Source organism: Microtus oregoni, unplaced genomic scaffold (genome assembly GCF_018167655.1).
Source record: "Microtus oregoni isolate MIOR12 unplaced genomic scaffold, Mior012 000049F_ref0000343, whole genome shotgun sequence".
NCBI classification, from domain to species: Eukaryota; Metazoa; Chordata; class Mammalia; order Rodentia; family Cricetidae; genus Microtus; species Microtus oregoni.
In genome coordinates this window covers 8185437-8211579 of record NW_024543223.1, presented here as the reverse complement: position 1 = coordinate 8211579, position 26143 = coordinate 8185437, and the positions used below count along the sequence as shown (strand labels likewise).

At 48.8% G+C, this 26143-nt stretch overlaps 1 protein-coding gene across 1 annotated transcript in view; it reads left to right on the top strand.

The window, feature by feature from the left end:
* Slc2a9 (solute carrier family 2 member 9) overlaps window positions 1-26143 on the top strand; it is a 119940-nt gene that overhangs the window by 57407 nt on the left and 36390 nt on the right. The window contains exons 7-9 of the mRNA XM_041636279.1: window positions 9602-9789; window positions 14319-14429; window positions 24528-24629. Coding sequence (XP_041492213.1) covers window positions 9602-9789; window positions 14319-14429; window positions 24528-24629 — 401 coding nt within the window. The remainder of the gene's footprint in view (window positions 1-9601; window positions 9790-14318; window positions 14430-24527; window positions 24630-26143) is intronic.

The window sequence follows — 26143 nt, the reverse complement described above, 5'->3', positions numbered from 1 at the left end:
AGAAGAGAGGAGAACAAAGGGTAAGATAGTATTCCAAGGTCTGGCTCCAAGTTCTTGTTAGAGACGGAAGGCTTGCATGCCCATAAATTTATATATTGAGGCCCTAAGCACCAGCATGGTGACATTCAGAAGGCTCTTGGGAGGTGATTAGGTTAAATGGGGTCATGAAGGTGTCTTTAGAAGAGAGACAAGAGTATTCATTCATTCTCTCAGTGTGTGTATGTGTGTGTGTGTCTGTCTGTCTGTCTCTCTCCATCTCTATCTCTGTCTCCCTCTGTTTCTATCTCTGTATGTCTGTCTATCACATGCACACACATACATGCACTCATGGAACAGGTGGCCATACATCAGCCCGGAGAACTAACTCAATGGTTCCTTCTGTGAGACTGTGTAAGCCCCAGGTGAGCTATTCCTTCCAGCAGCTCCTGTCAACTACGTCAGCTCCCAGAGACCATTTCTGATGCTCAGAAGGAGACTTTGGGAGCACCTAGCTCCAGGGATTCTCCTGGTCTCTTCTGTCCCTGGCTCATTTTTCTAATGGCCCACTGCAATTGACACCCAGCTGTGAGCACAGATGTGGACAGACAATTCCTAGTCTTCAGCACACCACTTGTTCTCCATGGCCAGGAGCCCATCCATCCCATGTATAGTGCAGTGTGGATGTGGATGGCGTTAGTTCTCCTCAGATAAGCAGCCAGCCTCCCTGTGGGGACATCCTGGGAGCTATTCCTGCGAAGGCTGCTCAGTCCAGTGAGACCAACCTGTCTGTCCCAGGCAGGTCCCTTATGACATGTGTTGTGCTGTTGGCCTTATAGCCTTCACATCTGCACCCTCCTCATGCAGACCTGGCTGTGCTTTCAGGCCAAGTCCTGCCTCTCTTTTCACCTGCAGAATGACAACCCTGACCTTGTCACATCAGGAGCCGGTCACAGAAGGGCTAAATAAAAACAAAAAGTTGCAGAATATGCTGTGTGTGTGTGTGTGTGTGTGTGTGAGAGAGAGAGAGAGAGAGAGAGAGAGAGAGAGAGAGAGAGAGAGAGAGAGCACTCTTGTCTCTTCTAAACTGATCAAGCAGAAGTCAAATCAGTTAGTAGTAAAACTCACAGAACCCTACATGGCCCAAAATTTCCATCTTCCCTGCTGTCAGTCATCCTGGTGAGATAATAAAAGAAGTTTACTTTTTATATAGACAATTGCAGTTTTGCAAAGCTCATAGAACTCATTTGGATTATTTTATAGTAGGGATGAAAAGAAAAACTCACGGGCCGGTAATGGCACATGCCTTTAATCCCAGCACTTAGGAGGCAGAGGCAGGCAGATCTCTGTGAGTTCAAGGTCAGCCTGGTCTACAGGTTCCAAAGCTACACAGAGAAACCTTGTCTCAAAAAAAAAAAAAAAAAAAAGAAAAGAAAGAAACCTTTTTACAAGATGCTGGGGGTTTTTTCTCTCTTTTTCTCTCTCCCCTTTCATACACACACACACACACACACACACACACACACACACACACAAAACAGGTGGCCATACACCAGTCCTTGACAGGGTCTCTGTTGTTTTCTGCTGTGTCTGCCAGGGTCGTCTGAGGATCCTGTATCCGCCTCCCATCTTGCCTCAGGAGTACTGGGCTCACAGACGCACACTGCCATGTCTGACTTCGCCTGGATTCTGGGTTCTGAACTCAGATCCACCTGCTTTCTTGGCAAGCTCTTTCCTCACTGAGCCATCTCCCCAGCCCTGGTGTTGCTTTAGGCGTACAGCTGCGAGAACTCTTCTTGCTGGTCTGAGGACACTATTTTGACTGCCATACAGAAACATTTCCAAAGACCTCTTTTCATTGCATGATTTTTTTTTTAAAGTACTACTTTTACACTCCTGCGAAATGTCCCCCTTTCCTTGAGGTTTATTGCTAATTAGTATTATTAATCATTTGTTAATTTTACACTTTCTGCCAGGCATTCTCAGCCAGTTTCCTTCAAGCTTGCAATGCCTTGTAACTGGAGCGCAGGCAGTGTCCCCAACTATGTCACATCTTGGTTTGTGCTGTCATGGTTGGTTTTTAAATCTTCAATTTCTTTGAGGAATTTTTTTCTTTGACTCAGTCTCTCTTGCCCCAGGCTGGCCTCAGACACACTCTATAACTGTGTAAGTTGCTGTGATAAAAATACCATGACCAAAGCAGCTCATGGAAGAACGGGTTTATTAGGGTTTACAGTTCCAGAGGGATGAAAGTCCATCATGTCAGGGAGGCATGACAGAAAGTGGCAGGCGCAGAAGCTTAGGGCTCACGTCTTGAACCACAGGCCCCAAACAGAAAAGCTGTGAGCAGAGCAAGGCCTTAGGCTCTCAAAACCCACTCCCAGTAACACACTTTGTCCAGCAAGGCCACACACCTAAGCCTCCCCAGTCAGCAGCAGCAAATGGGGACTGAGTATTCACATGCAGGAGCCTATGGGGGACCATCTCGCTCAGACCACCACAGTGGCCATGATGACCCTCAGCTCCTGGTGCCCCTCACCAGGGTCCAGGATACAAGCATACACCACCACTCCTTGAATCCTTATCAGGTTCTTTATAAAATACCTGTATATCTATCAGATTATTTTGATCAGAAGGCAGAATTATTATCCTCCAATTTGCTAATTATTATCCGAGTCACTGACTGGTAAACTGTACCAAATCAATGTATCACTATGTGCTGATCACAAAGGAAAAGAGTGATTGCCTTGCTGGCTTCTCCACACTACAGGGTCTCCCACAATCTCATACTGACCACGAGCTTCCAGGCCCAGGCCCAGTAAAATTGTATAAAACTCCATAGAGCCTCAACATCTCCTCCTACACCCCTTCACAGCTATGACAATGAAGAGACCTTGAGCCTGCACTGGAAGCCCCATGATGTCTGCTCTTAAATACCAGTCTTGTCTAAGCTTCTATTTTAGAAGTCTTTAGCCTTGCACTGTGCAAGACAAAGAGCTCAGAGCACCTCTCTGCACAAAGAGCCATTGGGCATGTTCCATGTGATATTCCTTTGTCACGGGAAAGAAGCCTCCAGACCTCTCTGGGCTTTACTCTGCTAGAGGTCAAGAGTATTCAAAGAAAGAAAGTAAGGCTGCCACCACAGTGCAGTGTCACAAGCTGTCAGCTCAGAGCAACTACCTATACATCAGCTAACTCTGTCCAGTTGTTCTGGGGACCAGAAGTAGAAAGTCAAAGGACTAGCAGAGCCATACTTCTCTGCTAGCTGGTGATGGTGGACAGAATCCTTAATTCCCCGGCACCCTTAGTATCTCATATCCTCAGTACCCTAGAATCCTCAGTGCTCCTGCATCCTCAGTCCTCCTGCATCCTCAGTACCCTAGCATCCTCAGTGTTCCTGTATCCTCAGTGTTCCTGTATCCTCAGTGCTCCTGCATCCTCAGTCCTCCTGCATCCTCAGTACCCTAGCATCCTCAGTCCTCCTGCATCCTCAGTGTTCCTGTATCCTCAGTCCTCCTGCATCCTCAGTACCCTAGCATCCTCAGTGTTCCTGTATCCTCAGTCCTCCTGCATCCTCAGTACCCTAGCATCCTCAGTCCTCCTGCATCCTCAGTCCTCCTGCACCCTTGATCCTTCTGCATCCTCAGTGCTCCAACATACTTAGTCTTCCTGTACTGCAGTGTTCCCACACCCACAGTGTGCCTTGGCTGGCAGCCGCGTTCCCCAGCCCCCTCCATGCTTACATTTTCACTGAGACTCAGTATCTGTTCTCCAATCTCTTTGGCCTACAAAGACAGGAATCAGATGAACCAGACCACCCTGGGGTGACCCCCACCACGACGCACACCAGGTGGCTGTTTTCAGAGCTCACATTCACAGGTACCATATGATAACAGGTATACAACTTAAGCCACGACAGAAGGTTACAACATTTGGTACCCATTGTCTAGACAAAGAAAAGGAAGAAAAGGTAGACTAGTCAAAGGAGGGAGAATGCAGCCAGCACCTGCTGCAATTGCCAATGTATTGCTACACACACACACACACACACACACACACACACACACAACCAGATACATAATATTAATTACAACCAGACCTAGGGTCTTGCACATGCTAGGCAAGGGCTCTATCACTGAGCTTCAACTCCAGCCCCTATTGTATATTTATAATGCCTGTACCTCAACAGGAGCCAGGTAGCATTCTAATGACGTGTATGCTGACATTCAGTACTAGCAACCACATCAATACTATTATGTCCAGTTTTCTGGTGAGAAAGCTGAGACCCAGAAATTTGAAGAAAGTGGTAAGGCCAGGGTTTGAATGTGGTCATGAGGCTTCCATACTCCTTACTTGTCTGACAGCAGTGTCAGGGGTGAATCATTTACTCTGGGTCATGGTCAGAGGCTACAGTCCATCGTGGCAAGGAAGGCATGTGGCAGGAGCATGCAGCTGCTTCTCCCATCTCTGGGGACCAGGAAGCAGAGAGACATGAATGTCAATCCTTACCTCACTTTCTTCTTTCCTCCCTTTTCTTCACTCTGGGGTTCTAAGCCGTGGGATGCTACGATCTTTTCCTCGGTTAAACCTCTTGGGGAAACATCCTCAAGGACACATCTGGAAGTGTGTCTCCTAGGTGATTCTAAAGCTAGTCAAGGTGACAGTGGAGATGAACCATCACAGCCCTGGCTTATGTATATCACATGTTTGCACAGTCAGAACATAGACACGAGGGGGCTTTGCAGACACCAAGCCCGAGGAAGAAGGCTCAAGGCAGGGATGATTTGTCCAGGCCCCACAACTAAGGGGCAGCATCCATGGCCCCAGCTCTCTGTGTTTTAAATACATGGCGCTGTGTCATGGGGGATGTTTGAAGTGCAGAGTTAGGCTGTGCTCGATTTCAGTTCTGTTGAGTCTGTGAGGCACACATAGCTCAAGACACCACTTCACTGATCTGGAAGAGCTCAGAGCTGAAAGTCTGACCCACACTTGGCCTCACAGGATGCAGGGGCTCAGAAATTCATGAGAGCAACAGAAAAGAACTCCAGCGGGTACCACAGACTGAACTATGTGTCCCCCAATTCACCTCAGGGCCCCAAGCCTACAGAGTGACTGGGTCTGGAGATAGACACGCAAGGAGGTAATTAAGTGACATATGGTCCCAAGGGTGGAGACTGATCCATAGACCTGGCATCCCCACCATGGAGGGACATAGCCAGAAGCAGTGTATGCACGCAACCATGATCCACCAACTGAGTTCATGCAGCATTTGGGTCAAGGACACAGGCAGCCTTTCCAAGTACAGAAATAACTCAAATCCCACCTGTGAAAATGTGATATGATCATGCAGAGGGGAGTTATTTGATAATTTTTTATTGCTGTGTTGAAACAACATGGCCAAGGCTTATAAAAGAAACCTTTTAATTGGGCTTATGGTTTAGGAGAGTGAGCGTCCACCAAGCAAAGGCATGGTGGTAGAAACAGCTGAGAGCTCACATCTTGGTCTTCAAGTAGGAGGCAGAGGGCGAACTGGGAATGAATCTTTTGAAAACTGTGAGTGATTTCACCTCCCAGTATTCCCAGTGATACACCTCCTCCAACAAAGCCACACCTCCTAATCCTTCCCAAAGGGTCCAACAAGCGTTCAAAGATGAGCCTATGAGGGTCATTCACATTCAAACCACTGTAGGGGACACACCTAATGATTACACAATAGGGATTCTACCTCTCAGGCTCTGCAGCTTCCCATCCTCCATCTACCTGCAAACCGATCAGTGACTCGGGAAATGCTCCAAGCATGGACCAAATGAGGCCACGGTTTCTGTCAGTTTGCTCAGAGACTTTCTCGTTTAGAGGCCCCATTTTCAATCTCCAATGGACAAGTGATGCTTAGAACTTACTAGAATGAGAAATCAAGCTGGGGACCCTGAAAGTTGACTAACCATAGTGGCTGAAAAAGCAGAGCTCTTCCATCTCTAATCTCCCAGGGTGCAGGTGCTGCCTACCCCACAGCCTTCAGAGCCCTTTCTTCCAGACTGCAAGCATGTGACCCTAGGGAAGGGAGAACCTGTGAATCTGTTCAAAGAGGCTGAAAACAGGAAGCTGCTTCTCAACTTCCTGGCACAGGATTCAGAGTCCAGCCAAGGGCCATAGTGGTCTCCAACAAACTGAACTCCTGCTGATGCTAATGAACAGCCATAGGGCTGGTGGGTCCCTACACAGCCCAACACACCGAGGGTTCCTCAGGCTAGCATGGAGCTCACACCAGCAGCATGGCTCTCAGAGGCCCTGAGTAAGACATGCAAGCTTGCTCACTCACTCTGTGTCCCCTCGAGCTGTCATGAGGGCTACTGTTGTAGGAGCTGTTTGTTTGTTCCTGGCTGTTCAGCCCCGAAATAACCACACAGAAACTGTTCTAAATAAACCACTGCTTGGCCCATTAGCTCTAGTTTCTTATTGGCTAATTCTTACATAATAATTTAACCAATTTCTATTAATCTACATTTTGCCACATGACTGTGGCTTACCAGCAAGGTTCTGGCATGTCTGTTCCCGCCGGCAGCTACATGGCATCTAACTCTGCCTTCCTTCTCCTAGCATTCAGTTTAGTTTTCCCTACCTAGCTCTACTCTTTTGCCTTATCACAGGCCAAGACAGTTTCTATATTAACCAATGGTATTCACATCATACAGAGGGAATCCCACATCACCTCCCCTTTTCTGTCTAATCCCACATCACACAAACAACCTGACAAGATGGGCTTTATTATTTCCATTTCATGGAATCAAGCATAGAAGACAGGAAGTGGTTAATTAGTCCTGGGTCACACAAGAGATGCAGGGCAGGATGTGAAGCCCAGGCCATCTTGGATCCCAGACATCATGGGACTGGAGAGCTGGGTTTTCTTACTGTGAACTCAGTCCCGAGGGCTGACAGCTTCTGGTCTCAGAAATATCAGTCTCTCCCTCTGTGTTAGTGATGAAATACCTGAAGTGAAGCACGTGAGGAAGGATGGGTTTATTTGGGCTCATGGTTTGTGGGCATAGTCCATCCTGATGGGGAAGGTAGGACAGGAGCTGGCCTAGCCATGGCGGCAGAAGCCTGAGGTGGCTGCTGTCCCACCATATCCACAGTTGAGAAGCAGACAGACGAGAGCTGGAGTTCTTTTTATTTAGTCCAAGACTCCAGCCCATGGTTGATGCCACTAAATGAGTCTTCTTGCCATTTAAGTCAGTCTAGAGACTTCCCCACAGACATGTCCACAAGTTTGTCTCCTAGATGAGTCTAAGCGCAGTCAAATGGTCAGTGAAGCCTAACCGTCACACCCCTATCGTGACCGTAGCAGAGGATGTCCTTGGAGCCTCACTCCAACCCCAGGCCCCAGACCCTAGGCCTACACTCCTGTGCTTGCTCTGCTCTGGAGGAGATGATAGCTGAGATGAAGCTCAATGAACAAGAAGATGGACAGGCACTGAATCAGAAAACAGAGAGAAATGGGCACTGGTGCCCGTGGGTGTCTGCACTGCTCAAGTTCCAGGATGGTCTTCAGCTGCTGAAGGTTCCCCTCCTCTAGCTGCCTGGAGCACCCTTCAATCCCCTCCCCCATACAGCTTAGCTCCAGGTGGACATTCTCATAGAGAGGGTCTTATGCTATAGCAAGAGTCCCAAACCTAAATAAGCTAAAGCCCCAATAACAGCTCCATAGAGCAATCATGGAAAGCAGGAAAAATGCAGCTCAAATACCTGAAAATTAACAAGCAAAAGGTGGCCCCAGTGGTCAGGGTCTGGATGATTCGTTCTGTATTGGAAGGGAGGAAGTGGTGTGCTAGAGGGTGGGACAGGTGTGGTTTGCGTGTCTGTGTATCTCTCTGTGTGTCTGTGTTCCTTTGGGAGGAACAAGGAGCTTCTTGCTCTTTGTCTCACCCCAAGAGGTGCTTGGCAATATCCCAAGGCCTTTTAGATCGTCACAGCTAGAGTTAGAATTCAGGGACAGTGTCAAACATCCTACTATGCACCAATGCCCCCACTGCAGCTACTCAGCCCAAGATGTCCTTGGTACCAAAGTGGAGGTCCCTGTTGTAGGGAAGGGTCTGGATTTACCATCTAAGCCATGCTAACAAACATCACCCTGGCAGCTGTTCTCTGCCAGGTGCCTCTTGGTGCTGACAGAAGGTGATGTGTGTGTGTGTGTGTGTGTGTGTGTGTGTGTGTGTGTGTGTGTGTTGGAGGGGTACTTAGAGATCCAATAGCAAGAGGGGATGCTGGGAAGAAAAAGTTTAGGGAGTGAGAGAGTCAGAGCCTGGAGATGTCAGCAAGGAAAAGGCTGCAGAGGGAAATTATGATGAACTCTGTGCATCATAATAATAATAATAATTTGACTAAATTATCAAGGTAAAAGGGTAGGGGCAATAAAGTTTTCCACATTTTGTAATGGAAATACACATACCGATAAGGTGAGAAAAATATTTTCATGGTCACGAACTCTAGGGCTGTTTTACAACATGGATGTTATATCTTGAACTTGAAAACAATTTCAAAATACAATAGCTTGGCGTGCAGTGGAAATCCAGCCACTTCTCACCTGTACCATTAATTGGTGCTGGCAAAGGCATTAAATCGCGTCTTCCAAAGAGACACTCGGAAGCAGCTTACAGTACCACTGAAGCCCTTCTGGGCTCGCTGCCTGGAAAATCTGGAGTCAGCTTGGCCACTTTACTTTTCTACTTAAAAAGAGCAATTTCTCACACTTGAGGTGTAGGAACCATGTCATTAAGGACACTGCCTGCAGTGTCTGGAATGGACTGTCCACAGGGGCCATCACCGCTGCCACCTCTCCCCCCGTAGCGGGAAGATCAAGGACAATGAATATTCAAGCTTCTGCACTGAATGCATGCTGTGTGATCTGGCTGTTATGATCTCAGGGGTCTGCTTGTACAAGGGTTAAAATACAGTTCCTCCAATGGCTAGAGATTTGCAATGCTTGACTTGGAAATACATCTATCAAGAGAGCCTGTGGATCGTCACTCTCCTGTTAGAGACTTATCACACTCAGCACATCCGCATTCCAGAGGGTCACATGGAAAGGGCTTCAGTGATGTCATTAAGTTCAGTCCTCTTCCATCCATAGAGGCAACTTTGGGGTTGGCCAACTTGTGGCCAGGTGGCCGTTGACCTCCCTCAGTGAGGATGGGCCAGGCAAACAGAAGGTGCCCAGTGAATTTCACTGGAACAGCAGTTCTGGTGGGGGAGCTCTAAGCAAGGTTTGATATGCTTGATACTATGCAATTTTCCCCCAGCATGAGGGTCAGGACTGTAAATAAAAGATAAATGGGACGACTGTCCCAGAAGATGGATTTGAATACTGGGCATGCTCTGATTTTCTGTGTGTGTGGGGGGGGGTGGGGGCGGTGATTGGTAGACCCAGGCTCTCTCTCAGCCCACTTGGTGACATCAGGAAAGTTGGCTATGTCTCTAGACCCTTATCTCCCCATTTTCAAGCACAGTTTTTGTACAGCCTCCGGGAGATCACAGGCCCCTGACAAGGGTATGTCCAGGTAGTGGGGCCCAAGGAAGGTCAGCATCCAAGAGGGCCAACACCCCAATCCCTGTCGGTTCTCCTTCACAGCCTTCCAAACGTTTCTGGGCAAAGAAGATGTCTCCCGAGAGCTGGAGGAGGTACTGGCTGAGAGCCGTGTGCAGAGGAACGTCCACCTGGTGTCCGTGCTGGAGCTGCTGAGGGCACCTTTTGTCCGCTGGCAGGTCATCACTGTCGTTATCACCATGGCCAGCTACCAGCTGTGTGGACTCAATGCGGTGAGTACACTTCCCCACCCCAACACACACACACACACACACACACACACACACACACACACACACATCAGTATCAACAGAGAAACTGAGGGAGGGTGGCTCTGAATGTGAGACCCGCATGTCTGACTTCAAGATCCAGCTCTGTAAGCCTCTCCTGAGGCTTTCGTCTGTGGAACTTGCTGGTCCTCACTTCCCACCTCTGTAGAACGGGATAGGCTGGAGCGGACTTATCCACGCAGCCAGCACAGTTGTCCCTTGCACTGTCACCTGTTGTCCTACTGTGTGTCCCTGGAAATAAAGTATCATGGCTCTCAATAAAAAGACACAGGAAGACAAAGGGACAGAGTACCAAAATGATTTAAATAGAAGCAGTCTTGGTGGTGTGGCTTCATCTTGTTGGAGCCAGAGCTGAGGCCTCTCTGGAGGCTCCAGGCCTCTAACTCTCTCCAGTGTGCCAGAAGGTAAAATCCCCAAATCCAAGAAGTAAAGAAACTGAGTGTGGCTGCTTCTAGGGAACCGAGGGGGATGCCTCACCTTGAGATATCCACTTAAGGATGCAGACAGTCTTCTAGGCACATAGCACTGAGAACATTTAAGAGAGGAAGGGGGGGAGAGAGAGAGGGAGAGAGGGAAGAAGGGAGAGAGGGAGGGAGGGAGGGAGAGAGGGAAAGGGGGGAGGGAGGAAGAGAGGGAGGGAGGAAGAGAGGGAGGGAGGGAGCGAGAGAGAGAGAGAAGGGTAGCTGTGGAAAGGACCCCCAAAGAGCCCAGATGATGGAGCTCTCAGCCTTATACCTGCCCAATGAGAGTCCGGCACCCCTGCTATTGTGTGGGTGATCCTCAGGTGGGGGAAGGAGTGGCAGCAAGGCTCCTGTCCAGCAGGAGAAACGACTGCCTAGGAAGACAGCAGCCACACATTCTGCCTGGTTTCAGCATCTCCGTCTCCAGATTCTATTTTTGGAAACTCTGCTGTAAAATGAGATCACTCGGCTCCTTAGTCATTTCTGCCTTTTGCCTTGGTCTGTTTAAGTGAGAAGAACAACATGGAGTTGGGAGTACAGAGCTCAGCCTAGGCCCAGGTGGCCACGGCCCATCCTGCCATTTTCCTCCCTCAGACAGGCTCAAGGTTGGGTATATCAGACCCTCCTTGTTCTGAGGGGAGAGGAAGGATGCTCTGTTTCCTAAGGCTCATACTTGGAGTCTTAAGGACATGCGGAGTTCTTACTTAACGAGGCTGTTAGATGGAAAGCCATGACATTGCTGGGCAGATCCTTCTCCTCCACCAGGACCTAATTTCCTATCTGCATATCCTGTAATGGATGAATTCTGCCAGAGTGGCTTCAAGCCCCACTGCACAGAGGTGTGCCGGAAAAATCTATCTGGTGGGCTGCAGGCATGAGGGTGACTGTTTCCCGCTCCCCAGTTCATGTGCCTGACGCAGGACAAAGAGCTTTGGACTTAGTCAGCAGCCTGGATTCCCACCTCACTGTTGTGTACCTAGAGAAAGCAACCTGGGTCATCTGCTCTCCCTGGCCTGACTATGCACTCGGCTGTGGTCCTGATCGCGTGCACACATAGCGCCTTGTGGGGCCAGGAGTTGACTGTCCTTCAGGCCTCTGTTGGGCACAGAAACACTGCGACTTTTTTCAAAGGTTTCTAGCTAGAAGCAGTAGAAAGGAGATTTGAGCACTGATTGTCTGAATCTCAAGTTCTATGTACTTAAGCCCCAAGCGGTGAGGGACCTCAGAGCCCCCTCGAAGTATTCCATGGCTGCTTCAGCATGTTAGAACCAGGGCAGGAGGGAACCTTGGGCAACCTGCAAAAAAGGACGTGGGTGCAGCTGCTCACGCAGACTTTGTGAGGTGGGGGCAGCCATGGCTCCATGGCTCCATGACTCTGAGTGTTCTAGACACTTCCTCCCTCATGTCACAAGGGCCTGAAACTGTCAAATCATATCACCTTCAGTTCACACAGAGGTCAAAGCGAAGGCAGTTACTTCCCCCTTCCTTGGAATGAGGTGTAGGGGCAGGGTGCTTCATGGATCAGGCAGAATGGGACAGGATAGCCCTGCAGACTTCACAGGCTCCAGGCTGGGGTTGGGGCGGGGGTGAAGGGCAGCTCCTGTCTAGCGATGTCTAAATGCCTTCAGCAAGATCGCTTAGCCCTCTCCATGGCCACATGACAGTGAATACAGAATGTCACGCACAGTGACTCTTACCACTGACTTTCAACTTGCTGAGGATGCCCACGACTGTGCCACTGCACAGAGAAAGGAAACTAGGAAAGAGAGGGGTCACAAAAGCCAGAAGAGCAGGTGGGAGATTCTGAGCTGAAATGACGCAGAGGTGGAGAAAGCTTCTACAGGAAAATATATACCAAGTTTGCGTGGGGGCTACAAGGTCTGTCTCCCTGTGAGTGGAAGGCAGAGAGCATGGTGGCCCTAAAAAACAGTGAGTTGGGGTGACAATAAATAATCTTTTAACCAAGTCTGCAATCCAACCGTGATGGGGTCTGGGAGACCATGGCTACCCAAAGGGGAAGGAGCTTGGGTGACAAATCCAGGGACACTGGGGGTTTGGAATGATAGGTAGCCTCAACCACACAAGAACTGGTGGGCTAGTGAGGGGCTGCCTCTGTTCCCTGCAAATTTGGTAGCCAAGGTTTATATTGGTAGACTAAAGTCCCACCTCCCCCAGCCACTCAAATGGGAGGCAGATAACACAGGGCAGTGTCCCCTTGCTTCGTGTGAACGTTAAGACCCATCTCTGCCAACTGATGGCAAGGATCAGAACAGTAACTGATTTGAGCTGTGTCTCTGGGTGTTCATGAGGCCTTGTGTAGAATTACCTATCACTGCAAACCTACCCAGCTGCTGGGTACAAGCTTCTCAAACAACTGTTTGTAACAAGATAGATTAGAAACAAGGGCTTCCTCACACAGGCATCAGAGCAGCATAGCCAGTGTTGAGCCTGAGCTGTGAGCATCCATGGCTCTGCCAAGAGCTGTCGCCGTCCCGATGTTTTTGTATGTGAAGGGACCCAGTGAAGAAACTGCTGACAAGTCCATGATATGATCAAAGGTTTTTACTGTAGGAGGGGGGGGGGGAGAACAGCCAGAGACCTCTGGAAGAGTCCAGAGCAGAGCAAAGAAGTTGACTGGATATGACCAGGGCTAGGGCAGCAGGAAACTGGACAAGAGCAGTAGAGATAACAGGATAGCAAGAGATAGAAAATGGAGCAGAGAGAAAGAATAAGAGGGAGTGAAAGAGTGACTGGTGAGGTTGGGGCGGGGGTGAGAAGGACAGAACGCTAGCAAGGATCTTAAAGCGTGTAAGAGGAACTTGGAATACTAAGGGAGCCTAGAGGCCAGCATGGGCTTTGATGTGATGTTAGGCACCTCAGGTTGCCATATGTCCCCTATACCAGGGGTGTGGGAAATGATTCCCTCTGGTAGATGTAAACCAAGCTCCTGAGCAATGCTGGCTTTTATCTAACAGTCAGAGAACCTCCTAGAGTCCAGGTTGAACTCATTTCTGGATATTGGAATTGCCTTTGGGGGCTCGGGGGGTAGGAGTTTCCTTTGGACCTGACTGTACATGTACAGTTACACAGACCCCAGGAGCATCGTGTGTACTGTATATACTGTGGTAGATCCACCATAGCAGTTACCCAGACCTCAGGAGCATTGTGTGTACCGTATGTACTGTTGTAAATCCACCATGGCAGTTACCCAGACCTCAAGAGCATCGTGTATACCGTATGTACTGTTGTAAATCCACCATGGCAGTTACCCAGACCTCAGGAGCATCGTGTGTACCGTATATACTGTGGTAGATCCACCATGGGCAGTTCCTAGTGGGTGAGAGTAAAATGTTTTGTGGAGTAGAAACAGTTTTTGATCCTCACAGAGCATGCTTATCCAAGGTTAGTTACTGATTCGAGAGGACTACTGAGGCTCCAACCATCATGTTCGCCAGCCTTGACCACAGAAAGGAAAGTGGGCAGAATAAAATAAAATAAAATAAACTTGAGAGTGCGCCTCTTTGATAAAGTTTCTTTAAAAGAAGAGGAGGAAGAAAATGGGGTTGGGCAGGAGGGAGAGGAAAGCTGCCAGTGAGATGGCTCATTCTCTAAAGGTTCTTACTACCACCTGCATTCAATCCCTGGATTCCACATGGTGGAAAGAGACTCCTACAACTTTTCTTCTGACATCCCTTCCCCTGATACACACACTGGTTACATGTAAATAAATGTAAGTAGAATAAGAAGCCTCCGCCAGCCCCACCGAGATTTCTGTTGCTATCCTCCTAACTGCATGGCAGTCTAGGAAACAATGTCTCTGGTGGGCAGACATCACTCCCAGGAACACAGAAGTCTTTCAGTGAAGAAGAGGGGAAGCCACATGGCCACACGGCACAGCTCAGCTCTGAGTCTGGACTCAATGGCACTGTGTAGAGAGATCCTCTCACCTTATTCTAACTGAGGGAGGAGGCTGAGGTCTCTGGATAACATGTCTTTTCTTCTGTATTACAGATCTGGTTCTATACCAATAGCATCTTTGGGGAATCTGGGATCCCTCAGGACAAGATCCCATACATCACGCTGAGCACCGGTGGAACTGAGACCCTAGCTGCCATCTTCTCTGTAAGTCACTGAGGGCTCCTGAGAATGCCCCAGGGGCTAAATGACACACAGGCACCCAGGGGAACTAACAGGGTTTGTCACACGAGGGTGGGCCTTGTCACAGGACCCTGTCTGGCTTTGGGACAGGCTCAGACTCCATGAGTCTCCACCCACCTGGGCTCTTGCTCACTGTATCTCCTTTCCTTGCATCTCCAATGAAAACAAATGAATCCTAGCTCTGGCTGTGTGGTGTGGGGCAGTGTGCTCAGCTTCTCTGAGCCATCGCTGCTTCTCTCTTAAGGAAGTGCTCACATTTGTGATCTCGTAGGAGTGTGGTCAATGCTTCACTCTGTAGGCACACAGTGCCCCTGAGAGGCTTCAGAATGAAAGCGGGATGGACTGACATCTCTGACATGGCAGAGTGTGGGTTCTGACCTTGAAGGAGATGCTCAGGTGTTCAGTCTGCCCCATTGATCTCCATGACAAGGGTGATGTCAGCACAGCAGGCTGATTCCCTATCCCACTGCCCACTTTTCGGTAGACTCAGTTTTTCTCCTTGCCTTCCGGAGCGTTCTAACAAGCTACTTCTTAACAAGGATCTGATCTGCTCTTTGTTAAAGGGGAAAACCTTTCAGTGCTCTACCACCTGTGAGCATCACCAAAGCCATCTCTAGCTATAGGCTGCTCCAATCCCACTACTAATTCTGACCTTGATCAACAGAAATCAGTCAGTCTGGGATGGAGACAGCAGAAGAAGCAGAAGAGGACTTGGAGTTTGGGTTCTTTTGGGGGGATTGGGGATTGTTGCTATCAGAAACCAACACCAACTTAGGGAGGTACATTTTTAAAAACCCAGGAAAACTTAAAAGAATGAAGAGATTCCCTCTGTTTGAATGGCTTGGGAAAATGTCCGCTCATCTCTACACTGTGTACAGCTTTCTCTGTTCCTAGGAGGCAGTGGCTTTGTCTACATCCCACTGGGTCCTGCTTTTCTAACAGCGCTGGTGCAGACTAACTTCCCTCCTAGTATTGATTCGGCAGCTTTAATGGGGTTCATCATGTAACCAGTATATATGAGAGTTTGCTTTGGTGATGAAGGCTGTATCGGTCCTCCAAAGCCTGTGTTCCATTTCCTTTCTAAGCTTCCATCTGTGGGGTGGGGATTTTGGCATCTCTACTCAGAACACGAATGATCTGAGTTCCCATGCCAGCTCTGCTTCTCCTGACACAGGTGACTCTCTAAGCAAATTGTATGATGTTCCTGTGGTTCACTTTCTCCATTTCTATAAGGACACATTCCTGCCTCATGGATTGGGGAGTAAACAGATGACATTAAGTGACTGGCAGGGCTGGAGGATGGTGCATGCTCAGCAGGTGCCCACCATTCTATGTGTGCAGATTAAGGCACGCCCTGTCACCTGAAGTGAGGCTATGGTTCACGTCCTTGTGTCCTGGCAGAGAAGAACATAGCAGGGATTCTGTGTGAGTGCTTGCACATGTGTGTGTGTGTGTGCGTGTGTGTGTGTGTATGTGTGTGTGTGTATGTGTGTGTGTGTGTGTGCTCTTGAGTTTAAGAGGAGAGAAGTGGCATGGCATCTGTCTCACTTCCTCTTCCTCCCAGCATTCTGTTCTGTTTACTCCACTCACCTATGTTCTAACCTATCAGGCCAAGCAGTTTCTTTATTAACCAATGACCTTCCTCTATTATTTCCCCTTTTTCTGTTTAAACAAAAAAAAAAGAGGAAGGCTTTAACATAGTAAAATTACATATAACAAAACAGTTATCAACCGAGAATTACAGTTACAATATTTACATCTATTTTATCTTTATCGTAACTAAGGAAAACTATAACTATAACTATCTATTCTTCAACTCCATCAAAGACTCGAGAAGGATACAATATTACCCAAGAGTTTAAGCTTCAGAACTGGACAGCTCTACATCCCATCCAGAGCATCCACTTACCAGCCGGCTATGCTTAGGGAAATTACCATACACCTCTGAACGAATCTGCACATTTATAAAATCAACTTTTAACCCTTGCCGTCTGTGGCAGGTGAAATTAATGGGTCCCAAAGATGCGCAGGTCTGAAGTCATAGGCCGTGAGATGCTGTCAGAGGGAATGTCACAGGTGGAAGTGAGGACTTGAGCTGTGGCGGTCCCCTGGGCCTATCTGGGCAGGCAATGGACCTTTGAAGTGATAAAAGGTCAGAGGTCAGGATGTGAGGCATAAAAGGGCACTGCTGTTGCTTGGAATGGGGGCGTAGAACCCAGGAAGCTTCTGGGAACTGGGAAAACCAGTCTTTTCCTCCCCAGGGTCTCCACTGTGGGTTTATCCTGTGAGACCTGTTCTGGACCCCTGGATATCCAAACCATGAACTGTTACCTTCGAGTTGGTTTAAGCTACATGTTAAAGTAACAACAAGCTACTTTAACACTGCAAGAAAGGGTTGTCATGGAAACAGAAATCAAAGCCTATGGCAGCTCCTTCTCCTCCCCCAAACTCAACATTCAGCAAGTCCTCTGCTCTTTCCAAAGTTTGTGTGACCTGATTGTCAGGGCCACTCAGACAACTTCATCCAGCCCTTCAGGGTAATTTCCTATCAATAAAAGGGCACCTGGCTTATTTTTTCCACTCCCTTTGCTGAGATTTTTGACAGTCTACTAAAGTGGCTCTGAGGTATAATAACACCGAGCCGGAAAGACACGCTCGTTCTTTTGATCTATGGTTAATTTGGGCAGCGGCCATCCCTCAGCAGCTTGGTGGCTGTAAAAAATTGCCATCAAGCAGAACAGCTGGCTTTTCCAGGCTGGTTCTTTGGGCTTTTAGCTGTGTTGTTCAGATAAGTGAACTTCCAGGGAGTGTCATTCACGTGTGAGGCTATGGTGTAGGCAAGGGACTGGGGAACTGGGGTTGTATGAACCCAAAGCCATAGGGAGCCAGCTCGGCCTCTGGTAAGAGTCAGGGACTTTGCTTTTAAAAGTTGGGCTCAGAAGGCAGGGGTAGGGCTGCGACAGACCCTCAGAATGCAGGAGTGGGGCTCGGGAAGACCCTCAGAAGGCAGGGGTTGGGCTGGGGAAGACCCTCAGAAGGCAGGGGTGGGGCTGGGGAAGACCCTCAGAAGGCAGGGGTGGGGCTGGAGAAGACCCTCAGAAGGCAGGGGTGGGGCTGGGAAGATCCTCCCCTGCACCCTCACAGGGAGTAAGGCTCTGCCAGGACCTTGATCTTGCAGTTGCAGCTGAGACAGATGAGGAACAGCCCTGCTGTCTGAGCCCTTCTGTCTGTAACACACTATTATTGCTGTTCTGGAAACTATTGCAACCACTGTTGCTTGTTTGAGATTGAGACCTAGATCACAGAACAAAATGTAGAAAAACTCAGCAGAGAAGACACCCCATCAGGTAAAACAGAACCAGCCAGATGTCTTGGCCCCGCCCCACTTCCTGAGCAGCTGCTTGGCAACCGCCTCTGAGCCGGACGGTTCTAAGAGTTAGAACTGGACAAGGTGCTTAGCTCCTGCAGATCTGACTGTTTCAGCGTCCGCCTTGCCCTGTAAGAGTTCATCCCTGCATGAAGGCAAGATTTTGGTCTTAGAAGCCACTCTGCACTCTGCCCATCCCAGACCGAGTCTTTCCAATTCTGATTCCCAGGCTTCTGACTCTTGCCTGCCTGACATGCTTGAGGAATGTTGCACCTAGTCCTCCAGAAGCCACTGAAAAGTGCCATGGGGTTAATATCCCGGTTGGGCCCAAAATGCTTTTGCATTTTGGTTGAAATGTCCTAAGCCTGTTTTAGCTTATTCCTCTTAGGGACCATGCCTCGCCCCACCCCATCCACCCCACCCCCCAGGAATGAAATGATTGCAGAGCTGATGCCTTGTCCCTCACACTTCTGCTGTAGACACATGAATGGGTCTCACACACATTTGTCATTTAAACAGAAATCTCCAAGCAAATGTCCATCTGCCTGGACTTCCCTGTGGGAGCTCAGCCCGCACTGTCTCATTCCCTGTTCCCAGACTTCCAGAGTCAGGGCTGTGTAGAGCAGGCAGTCGGGCGTGGCTGGGTGGGGATAAAGATGTACAAAGAGTCAGGATCAAATGGGCATTTGACAAATATGGGAAGAATTCTTTCTCTGGAGAGATGTAAACAATATCTACCCCATCCTTGTAAGGCCCCAACAACGAACAACTACACAAAAATTCATCCCGGGGAACCAGTGAGTTTGGGGGCTTGCTTGTAGATCAGGGGTGAGAGGTTACTGTCAGGGGTGGGGAGTTTGAAGGACCAAATTGTGGAACAGGCTACTAGAGTATTGGCCCTCCCCCGCACCATGTACTCATCCACCAGGATCTCTTATCACAATATGTACAAAAAAATCACATTGAAATGCAGTATGCATCTAAAAATCAAAGAAAAGCAATTTAGTACACCAGGAAGGGCATATAGCAGAAATTTTTACAAAATGGGTTTCTTAGATTAGATGCACAATTAATAATTTGGATTTCATGAGAATGTAAAACTGTGGCTATTGAAAAGATGGTTGCTGAGCAAATGAAAAGGTGACCCACAGACTGGAAGACTGTGTAAACATCTGACAGGGAGCTCGTTCCTGAATATGTAAAGAACCCTGAGAATTCAAGAAAAACTGCACTCGGAAAATATTTGAACAGATCTTTAGCAAGGAAGATTCTCAAAGACCAAAAAGTACAAGAAAAAGTTCTCAGTATGATCAGGGAAGTTACAGTGAACTTTAAGATCCTGTCATTCTAAGACAGAGTAAATTGGGAGCAAGGGGACTTTGGGAGAGGGTTGAAGGGAAGGGGAGAGGCAGGGAGGTGAGAAGAGAAAAATGTAGGGCTCAATAAAAATCAATCAATCAATCAATAAAAAGATTCTGTCATTCACCCCAAGGACAGACAAAATTTAAATCCTGACAATTCCAAGTGTTGCCAAGGAAATGGAGCAATGGGAACTGTCACACCGCTGGTAGAAGTTTAAAGTCATTGCCCCTTCAGAGAATATTTTTCACAATTATCCACCCACTCACCATTCGACTCACAAGTATTTACCCAAGAGAAATAAGACCCATGTCTACATAGAGACTCATATACTGGTGTTCATAACAGCTTTGTATATGAGAGACCAAATCCAGAAGCAACCATGTCCATCAACAGGTGTGTGGTCTATCCACCCAGTGGGCTGTTGGTCAACCATGAAAAAGAATGATTCATGCATATCACAAACAAGACAGGTCTCAAAAAATTTACAAAGATCTGTGTGAAATTCTAAAACTGGTGACTCTAAACCCGGTGCTAGAAGGTGGATCAGGGGCTGCCTGCGGCTGAGAGAAGGGACATGAGGAGACCTTGTTGGCGGTGGGCATTTTCTATATTGCACCTGTGGTAATAGGTAATAGATAATGTAAATTTCTTGAGATTATATTAGGCTGCAGAATTAAATAAGGACATTTCATTGAACAAAACTGTAACCCAACAAAGTTGATTTTTAAAATCCTAAGCAGAAACATATTGCCACTGCTCTCTGCTCAAAGGTCCCAGCACACTGTGGGAGAGACAGTGACTGCAGAGGGGACCTTACAGCTCAGGGTCCCGAGAGGGTCTTCTTGGAGCACCAGAAGTCTGGTAGTTGGTTCATAGCTGACATCAGTAACCCTGAAGAGCAGCTGCTCATCTTGAGTTAGTGTCTTCCCTGGCAGCTTTAGTCTGGAGCAGGAATATCCAGCCACTCTGATTCCCTAAGACAGGCTGAGCTTCTGCTGGGCTTGGATGGGGGATCACACTGGTGACCTGGACTGGCAGGACTGGTAGTGGGAGGTCTGTCGCCTCACTCCGTCTCTCTGAAAGCTCCTCAGGGCCTTCCTAGACCTTCTGAGCTCTGTCATTTCCTGTGCAAGGAGCACGTTCCAGCTTCATTCTGACTCGACTTCCTGCTTCTGCAATGACCTGGGAGAAAGCATGTCTCCTCCCCAAAAAAGGCCCTGAATATTGATGTCATACGGTAAATATCACTCCTCAGCTAGCTTGCATTTGAGGGCACGCTTTCAAATGTGGACCCTGTGGTTGGCTCACTTCAAGAAGCTTCCCTCACACCCTAGCCCAGGGCCCTGCATTTCATAATGTTGGAAAACATGAATATCAATAAACAGCACACATCCATCTCTGTGTGGAATGTAACATTGTCACATCCGAGGGCAACACATCTTAATCCTGGGTTCACAGCATAAGGAGGTTCAGCCCACTGAGACTCAGTGCGACACGCTAACCTCAGCACGGCTGTTCCACTCGTCAGAATCAGTACAACAATGTAATACGCGGATCCCACTGTGACCTGGTCCCCTGTGCGACTCCAAAGCTTGTCCCTGGCAACCTCTGTACTGATTTCGGTGTCACCAGGGACTCTAGCTCAGCTCCTCTGAGATACTGAGGAGACAAAGTCCTCTTTCCTCCAGCCTTCAGCTTCTGTTCGCCTGGAAACTCTCAGGACCAGTCACGGGGGGGGGGGGGGGGGGGGGGGGCTTCCGTACGTTAGAATTTAGTGACATTTGCAATGGTTATAGAAATTTGCTAGGCTGGGTGCTGGAAATGACCCATGATAGGACACAGGAAATGCCAGGGAGCTGGGGAAATAAATCACTTGGTGAAGAGATTCCTGTGCAAGTCCGAAGATCCAAGTTCATTCCCCAGAACCCAGATAAAAAGGAGCTAAGTTCAAGCTTAGAATCCCAGTGCTGGGAGGCCGGGGCATAGTTCTCTGGAGATTCACAGGCAGCAAACCTAAAATAACCAGTGAGCCCCATCAGAGCAGCGAGCCTGTCTCACATAAAAAAGAAAAAAAATGTGGGCAACACCTGAGGAATGGCCCAGGGTGACTTGCTGGCCTCAACAGGCAAGCCTGCACACACACACACACACACACACACACACACACACACACACACATGCACACAAACGGACTTGGGGCTCAGCAGGCAGAATTTCTGTTTATACAGTAACTCTATTTTCTAGTCTTACCTTTATTGATTTTATTTAAAATTATATGCTGAGGATTTCCAAACCTATCCAAAACTAACAGAAAATATTTTAATTCCAAGATATTTACTACCCAGATGCTCTGGCATTTACTTTACAGCTTAGGTCATGGTATGTTGGTCTTACAGACGGAGTCCTGGTGAGGAGGAAGCATACAAGTTTCAGAAGCGCATTGAAGTGGAGGCGCACACATCCATGTCTGTGTCCTTTCTGCTAGCTCACCCTGTGGCCTGGGGGAGGGGGGCGTCTGGGACTGTTCTGGGCCTTTGACCCTGGTAGTTCTGACTTGCTCTTGTCTCTAGGACCCAGTTCCCTATTCCCGATGCTCAGGACTGTGACCCTCTTAGTGCCTCCTCTTTGGTGGGGTCAGGCTTTTGAAGGCCTAGGAACTCTCCCTTTCCCCTTCCTCCCCCTCCCTCTGTCTCCCTCCCTTTTCCTTTCCCTCTCCTTCTTATGGCCTCTCTCCACCCTCTTTCCCCACAAGGTTCTGCTCTTTCTTCTTCCATGACCGTCCCTGGCCCGCACACCCCTCCACATCTCCCACAAAGTGAGTTCACTACCCCTCTCCTCTCTGCCTTCACTGCCCTCCCATGCACACTGCATATCTGCCTTGCTCACTCCATCAGCAGAAAGGGCCCCACGGCAGCCAGGGGTGCTTCTGGATTCTGGAGAAACAGTGATGTGAGGGTTTCTGGGGGAGGACAGGGAGGAAGGAGAGCACCGTGCTCTGTGTGTTCAGCAATCGGACATGAAGATGGGGCAGTGCGCTGTGGCAAACTGGGGGCTCTGCCTGTTTCCACTTTGGGAAACTTAACACCTTCAGAACCAGAAAAGATTCTGCAGGCATCCTTGCTTCAGCCCTTATCAGCTGTGTGCCTTGGACAAGTCCCAACGTCCCTTGACTCGTTTTTTTGTTTTGTTTTGTTTCACCTGTGTAAGCAGACAAAAAGGCTCATTTCATGGGAGTATTTGTGGGGGTTAAATGATTAGTACTTGAAATGTGCTCAGTGAAGCGCCTAGAACAAGGGGGGGGCTCAGAATGACCCCCGCTTCTGTCTCCTAGACTAATTCCATGGCTGCACAAAAAGAAGTCCTGAAAGGGCTCCATGTTCAAGGCCACGGGGCCACTTAGAGACAGGAATGGGAGCAGCCACCCAGGCCTTTCTCAGACCAACAGTCACACTGCAGTTTCTGCTGTGCTGGGTAGGCCCTGCTGCTCCTGAGTTGAGTTCAGGTCCAGCATTCCTTTCCTCTCACCTCAAAGCTTCCCTGCAGAGATGCTACCATCCACACTTCCGAGGTGGGGAGGCTCAGGCTCAGAGAAGTGCAGTCACTTAGTCATCCGTTCTTCCTGCAAGGAAGGCTGAGAGGCAGACTTGAGCCCAAGTCAGGCCATCTTTAAGCCCATTCACCTCTGAATAGCTTTGTTGCCCTATTTTCTTGGGTCAGGTTCCCAGGAGGCGAAGTGTGGAAGGCCTGAGGCTGCAGGAAAAAGCCCATCCAACCAGTCAGGGTATTTTCAACTGCCTCCAGTCCCTGACCGTGCACTAACGGCCTCTCCTGTCCGGGCAATGTCATACATGGGTGACTTGGCCACATGCTGTATGCTAAGACGGAAGCCCCTATTCATCTGGGGGAAGGCCCACCTCCCAGGAAGCTTTCCATCACCTGGCTACTGGGAATCAGGACACAGACTCCCTGCTGTGAAACTTCATGGCAAAGACCCCAAGGTTTCTGGGACTTGTCTCTCTTCTGATCACCTGAAGCTGCCAGGCAGGAGGCCACATGCTCTGTCTTCATGATCCTCCACATTGTCACCACTTTGCTCACCTCAAAGCAGATAGTTTTGATTGATTGATTGATTGATTGATTGATGTGGTGTTTGAACTTAGTGTGGGTTTTATTGTGGCATTTTTTCATGTTATTTGTTCCTGTTGATTCCCATCCTCTTTGAATCCCCTTTTGCTTCCTTGTCATAGGAATTCTGCTACCCCCTTTCTCTCTCACCCCACTTAAAATCCCCTTCCTCCAAGGACTCTAAGCTTGTCTACCACAGATACCTGCTTACCCCATGCTTCTCGCTGCTCCATTCACAGTAGCCAGGAAATGGGACATTTCCAACAGATGAATGGAGAAAGAAAATGTGGTACATGTACACAATGGAGTATTGTTCAGCCATAAAGAAAATGGAAATCATGACATTTGCAGGAAAGTCGTTGGAACTTTAGATATTTATTCAAACAAAATAAGCCAGATTCAGAAAACAAATACTACAAACTTTTCTGTGTGTGTGTGTGTGTTGGGATGGGGGGCAGAGAATACTAGAAAAAAGACCGTGAGAGAAGGAGAGGAGGTGGCACCCTCAATAGGAATCTGTCCACCTTCAAGCCTTTGCCCGAGCTGGCCCTCTCCCTGACTAGCTCAACCGTGAGTCTTGACAACACCTTGGGTCCAGTTCCTGGCCTTCTCACTTCCTGCTGCGTGACCTCTTCCAGGTTATTTCATCTCTCTGACCCATGATGTTCTTTTCTTATGAAACAGTGGTAGTGGGGAAGGGAAGACACCCAATGTAGACAGCAAGCAGTGCCTTATTTAACCCATTCAGCCTCTTAGATGCCTTGGGGTGGAGTGGGTGAGGTATTGGTGTTCCTGTCCCTGTCACAGACTTTAGGACCTGAAGTCACAAGCGGAAGTCCACATAGCTGCAAAGTGGTAGAGCCAGGATATCAGTCCAAGTCTGCCTGACTCTGGCAGTGGCCTATGGTCATTATAGAATAGAGTCATTGTCTTTACCCACCTTGGTGACAGACAGAAGTGCCAGTGGGAGGAGACCAAGGACACTTCCAAAGCTGCATCAGTATAAGGTGGTCCTCCTGGATCACACCCTCTGTGTGAAACCAGCCTTCCAAGGCCTTCCATGGTCTTCCACAGCCTTTTGTAGCCTTTCATAGCCTTCCACAATCTTCCATGGCCGCCCACCATCAGTTCCCAGGATCGTGGTCCCTTGTTATTGGGCTCAACGTGAAATAACTGTGTCCACTACTTCTTTCTCTCTCTCACACCAGGGCCTGGTTATCGAGCGCCTAGGACGGAGACCTCTCCTCATTGGCGGCTTTGGGCTGATGGCCCTCTTCTTTGGGACCCTCACTGTGACCCTGACCCTGCAGGTGAGACATTGTGCCTGTCACTCTTCGGGGGGATCACCAGGGAGCTAGTTCTGGCTTCATCACTTTGGAGCCTTTGGCTTGTGGGCTCATCCTCTCAATAGATCTCTCCTGTAAGACGTCTCTCCCAAGGAGCTTCCTTTTCAGTATACTGGTGGTTCCTGGAACTTGGAGACAAGAAACCCAACCTCTGGCCCTGTCAATCCCGCAGATGAGCTGTGTTGTAATGAGCAGGAAGTTTCCCTTCCCTGACTCTCAAACTACCTATCTTTGGAGTGAGGGGATTATGTTAGATGCCCCTAAGGTATCCCTCCAGTAATCACCTCCCGGCAAGGGGAGCTGGGCACTGCCTGCCAGGTGACTTCTCAGTGACCTCCCTGTCACCTGACTTCCTTGACTTGGAATCCTGGCTTTTTCACTTACCACTCTGCTGGCTCCTCTTGGGTCTTAGCTCTACAAGGGCAAATTGTCCTCTTAGCCTGGGATGCTGTGAGGACTGATGGACAGCCTGTGGAGTGAGCAATCCAGGAGCATGCATGGGCCCATAGGGTAGGTGATCCAGGAGCATGCATGGGCCCATAGGGTAGGTGATCCAGGAGCATGCATGGGCGGTGGGGTGGGCAATCCAGGAGCGTGCATGGGTGGTGGGGTGGGCAATCCAGGAGCATGCATAGGTATTTATGTGGAGGAACAATAATATCCACTATCCAGACAAAATTCAGGGTGTCTCTTTTTAAAAACTTACTGTTTTCTTTTATGCATATGGGTGTTTTCCCCTGCATGTATGTCTGTTCACCACATGTGTAACTGGTGCCTGCTAAGGGCAGAGAGGGTGTCAGATCCCCTAAAACTAGAGTTAAATGTGGTTGTGAATCACTAGGTAGGTGCTGGGAACAAACCTGGGTCCTCTGCAAGAGTAGCAAGTACCCTTAACCGCTGAGCCATTTCTCCAGCCAAAGATTGCTTCCTTTTATGTAGGGAAAATCCAAATCATAAAAAAAATGACCAGAGTTTTGCAGCAGGATGATGGCAGAGGTGGGATTGGACACCAGGGTCTCGATTACCAGCCCCACATCTGTCCCTTCTGCTCCCTCCCCTGCTCAGAGCAACTTGCATTCATCAAGCACTGACTGAACTGATAAGTCTTGGTATTATTTTTAGGAATAAATTTTAACATTTAACGTTGGGCGTCGTGGTCATCAGTCAGATATCCTAACGTTCCAAACAGTCCCAGAACAAGGCAAGAGTAGTATGGTGACGTCAGAAGCCTGTCCCTCAGAGGTGGTGCTGAGCTGGCTCCTCCTTGGGGAACAGTGTGCTGCAAGAGCTAGTATTTCCCCATATCCAGACGTACAGTCGTTCTGGACTGGGTGGCTATGCAGTGTCCTTGGCCCTCTGAGGTTCTGAGAGAGGGAGAGGAAGCTGCTCTGGAGTCTTTCTTCTGCCTCAGGCAACCCCCTGGTCTAAGTCCTACCCAACAGGACCTCAGAGCTCCCTCAACACCTGCCTGTAGGTGA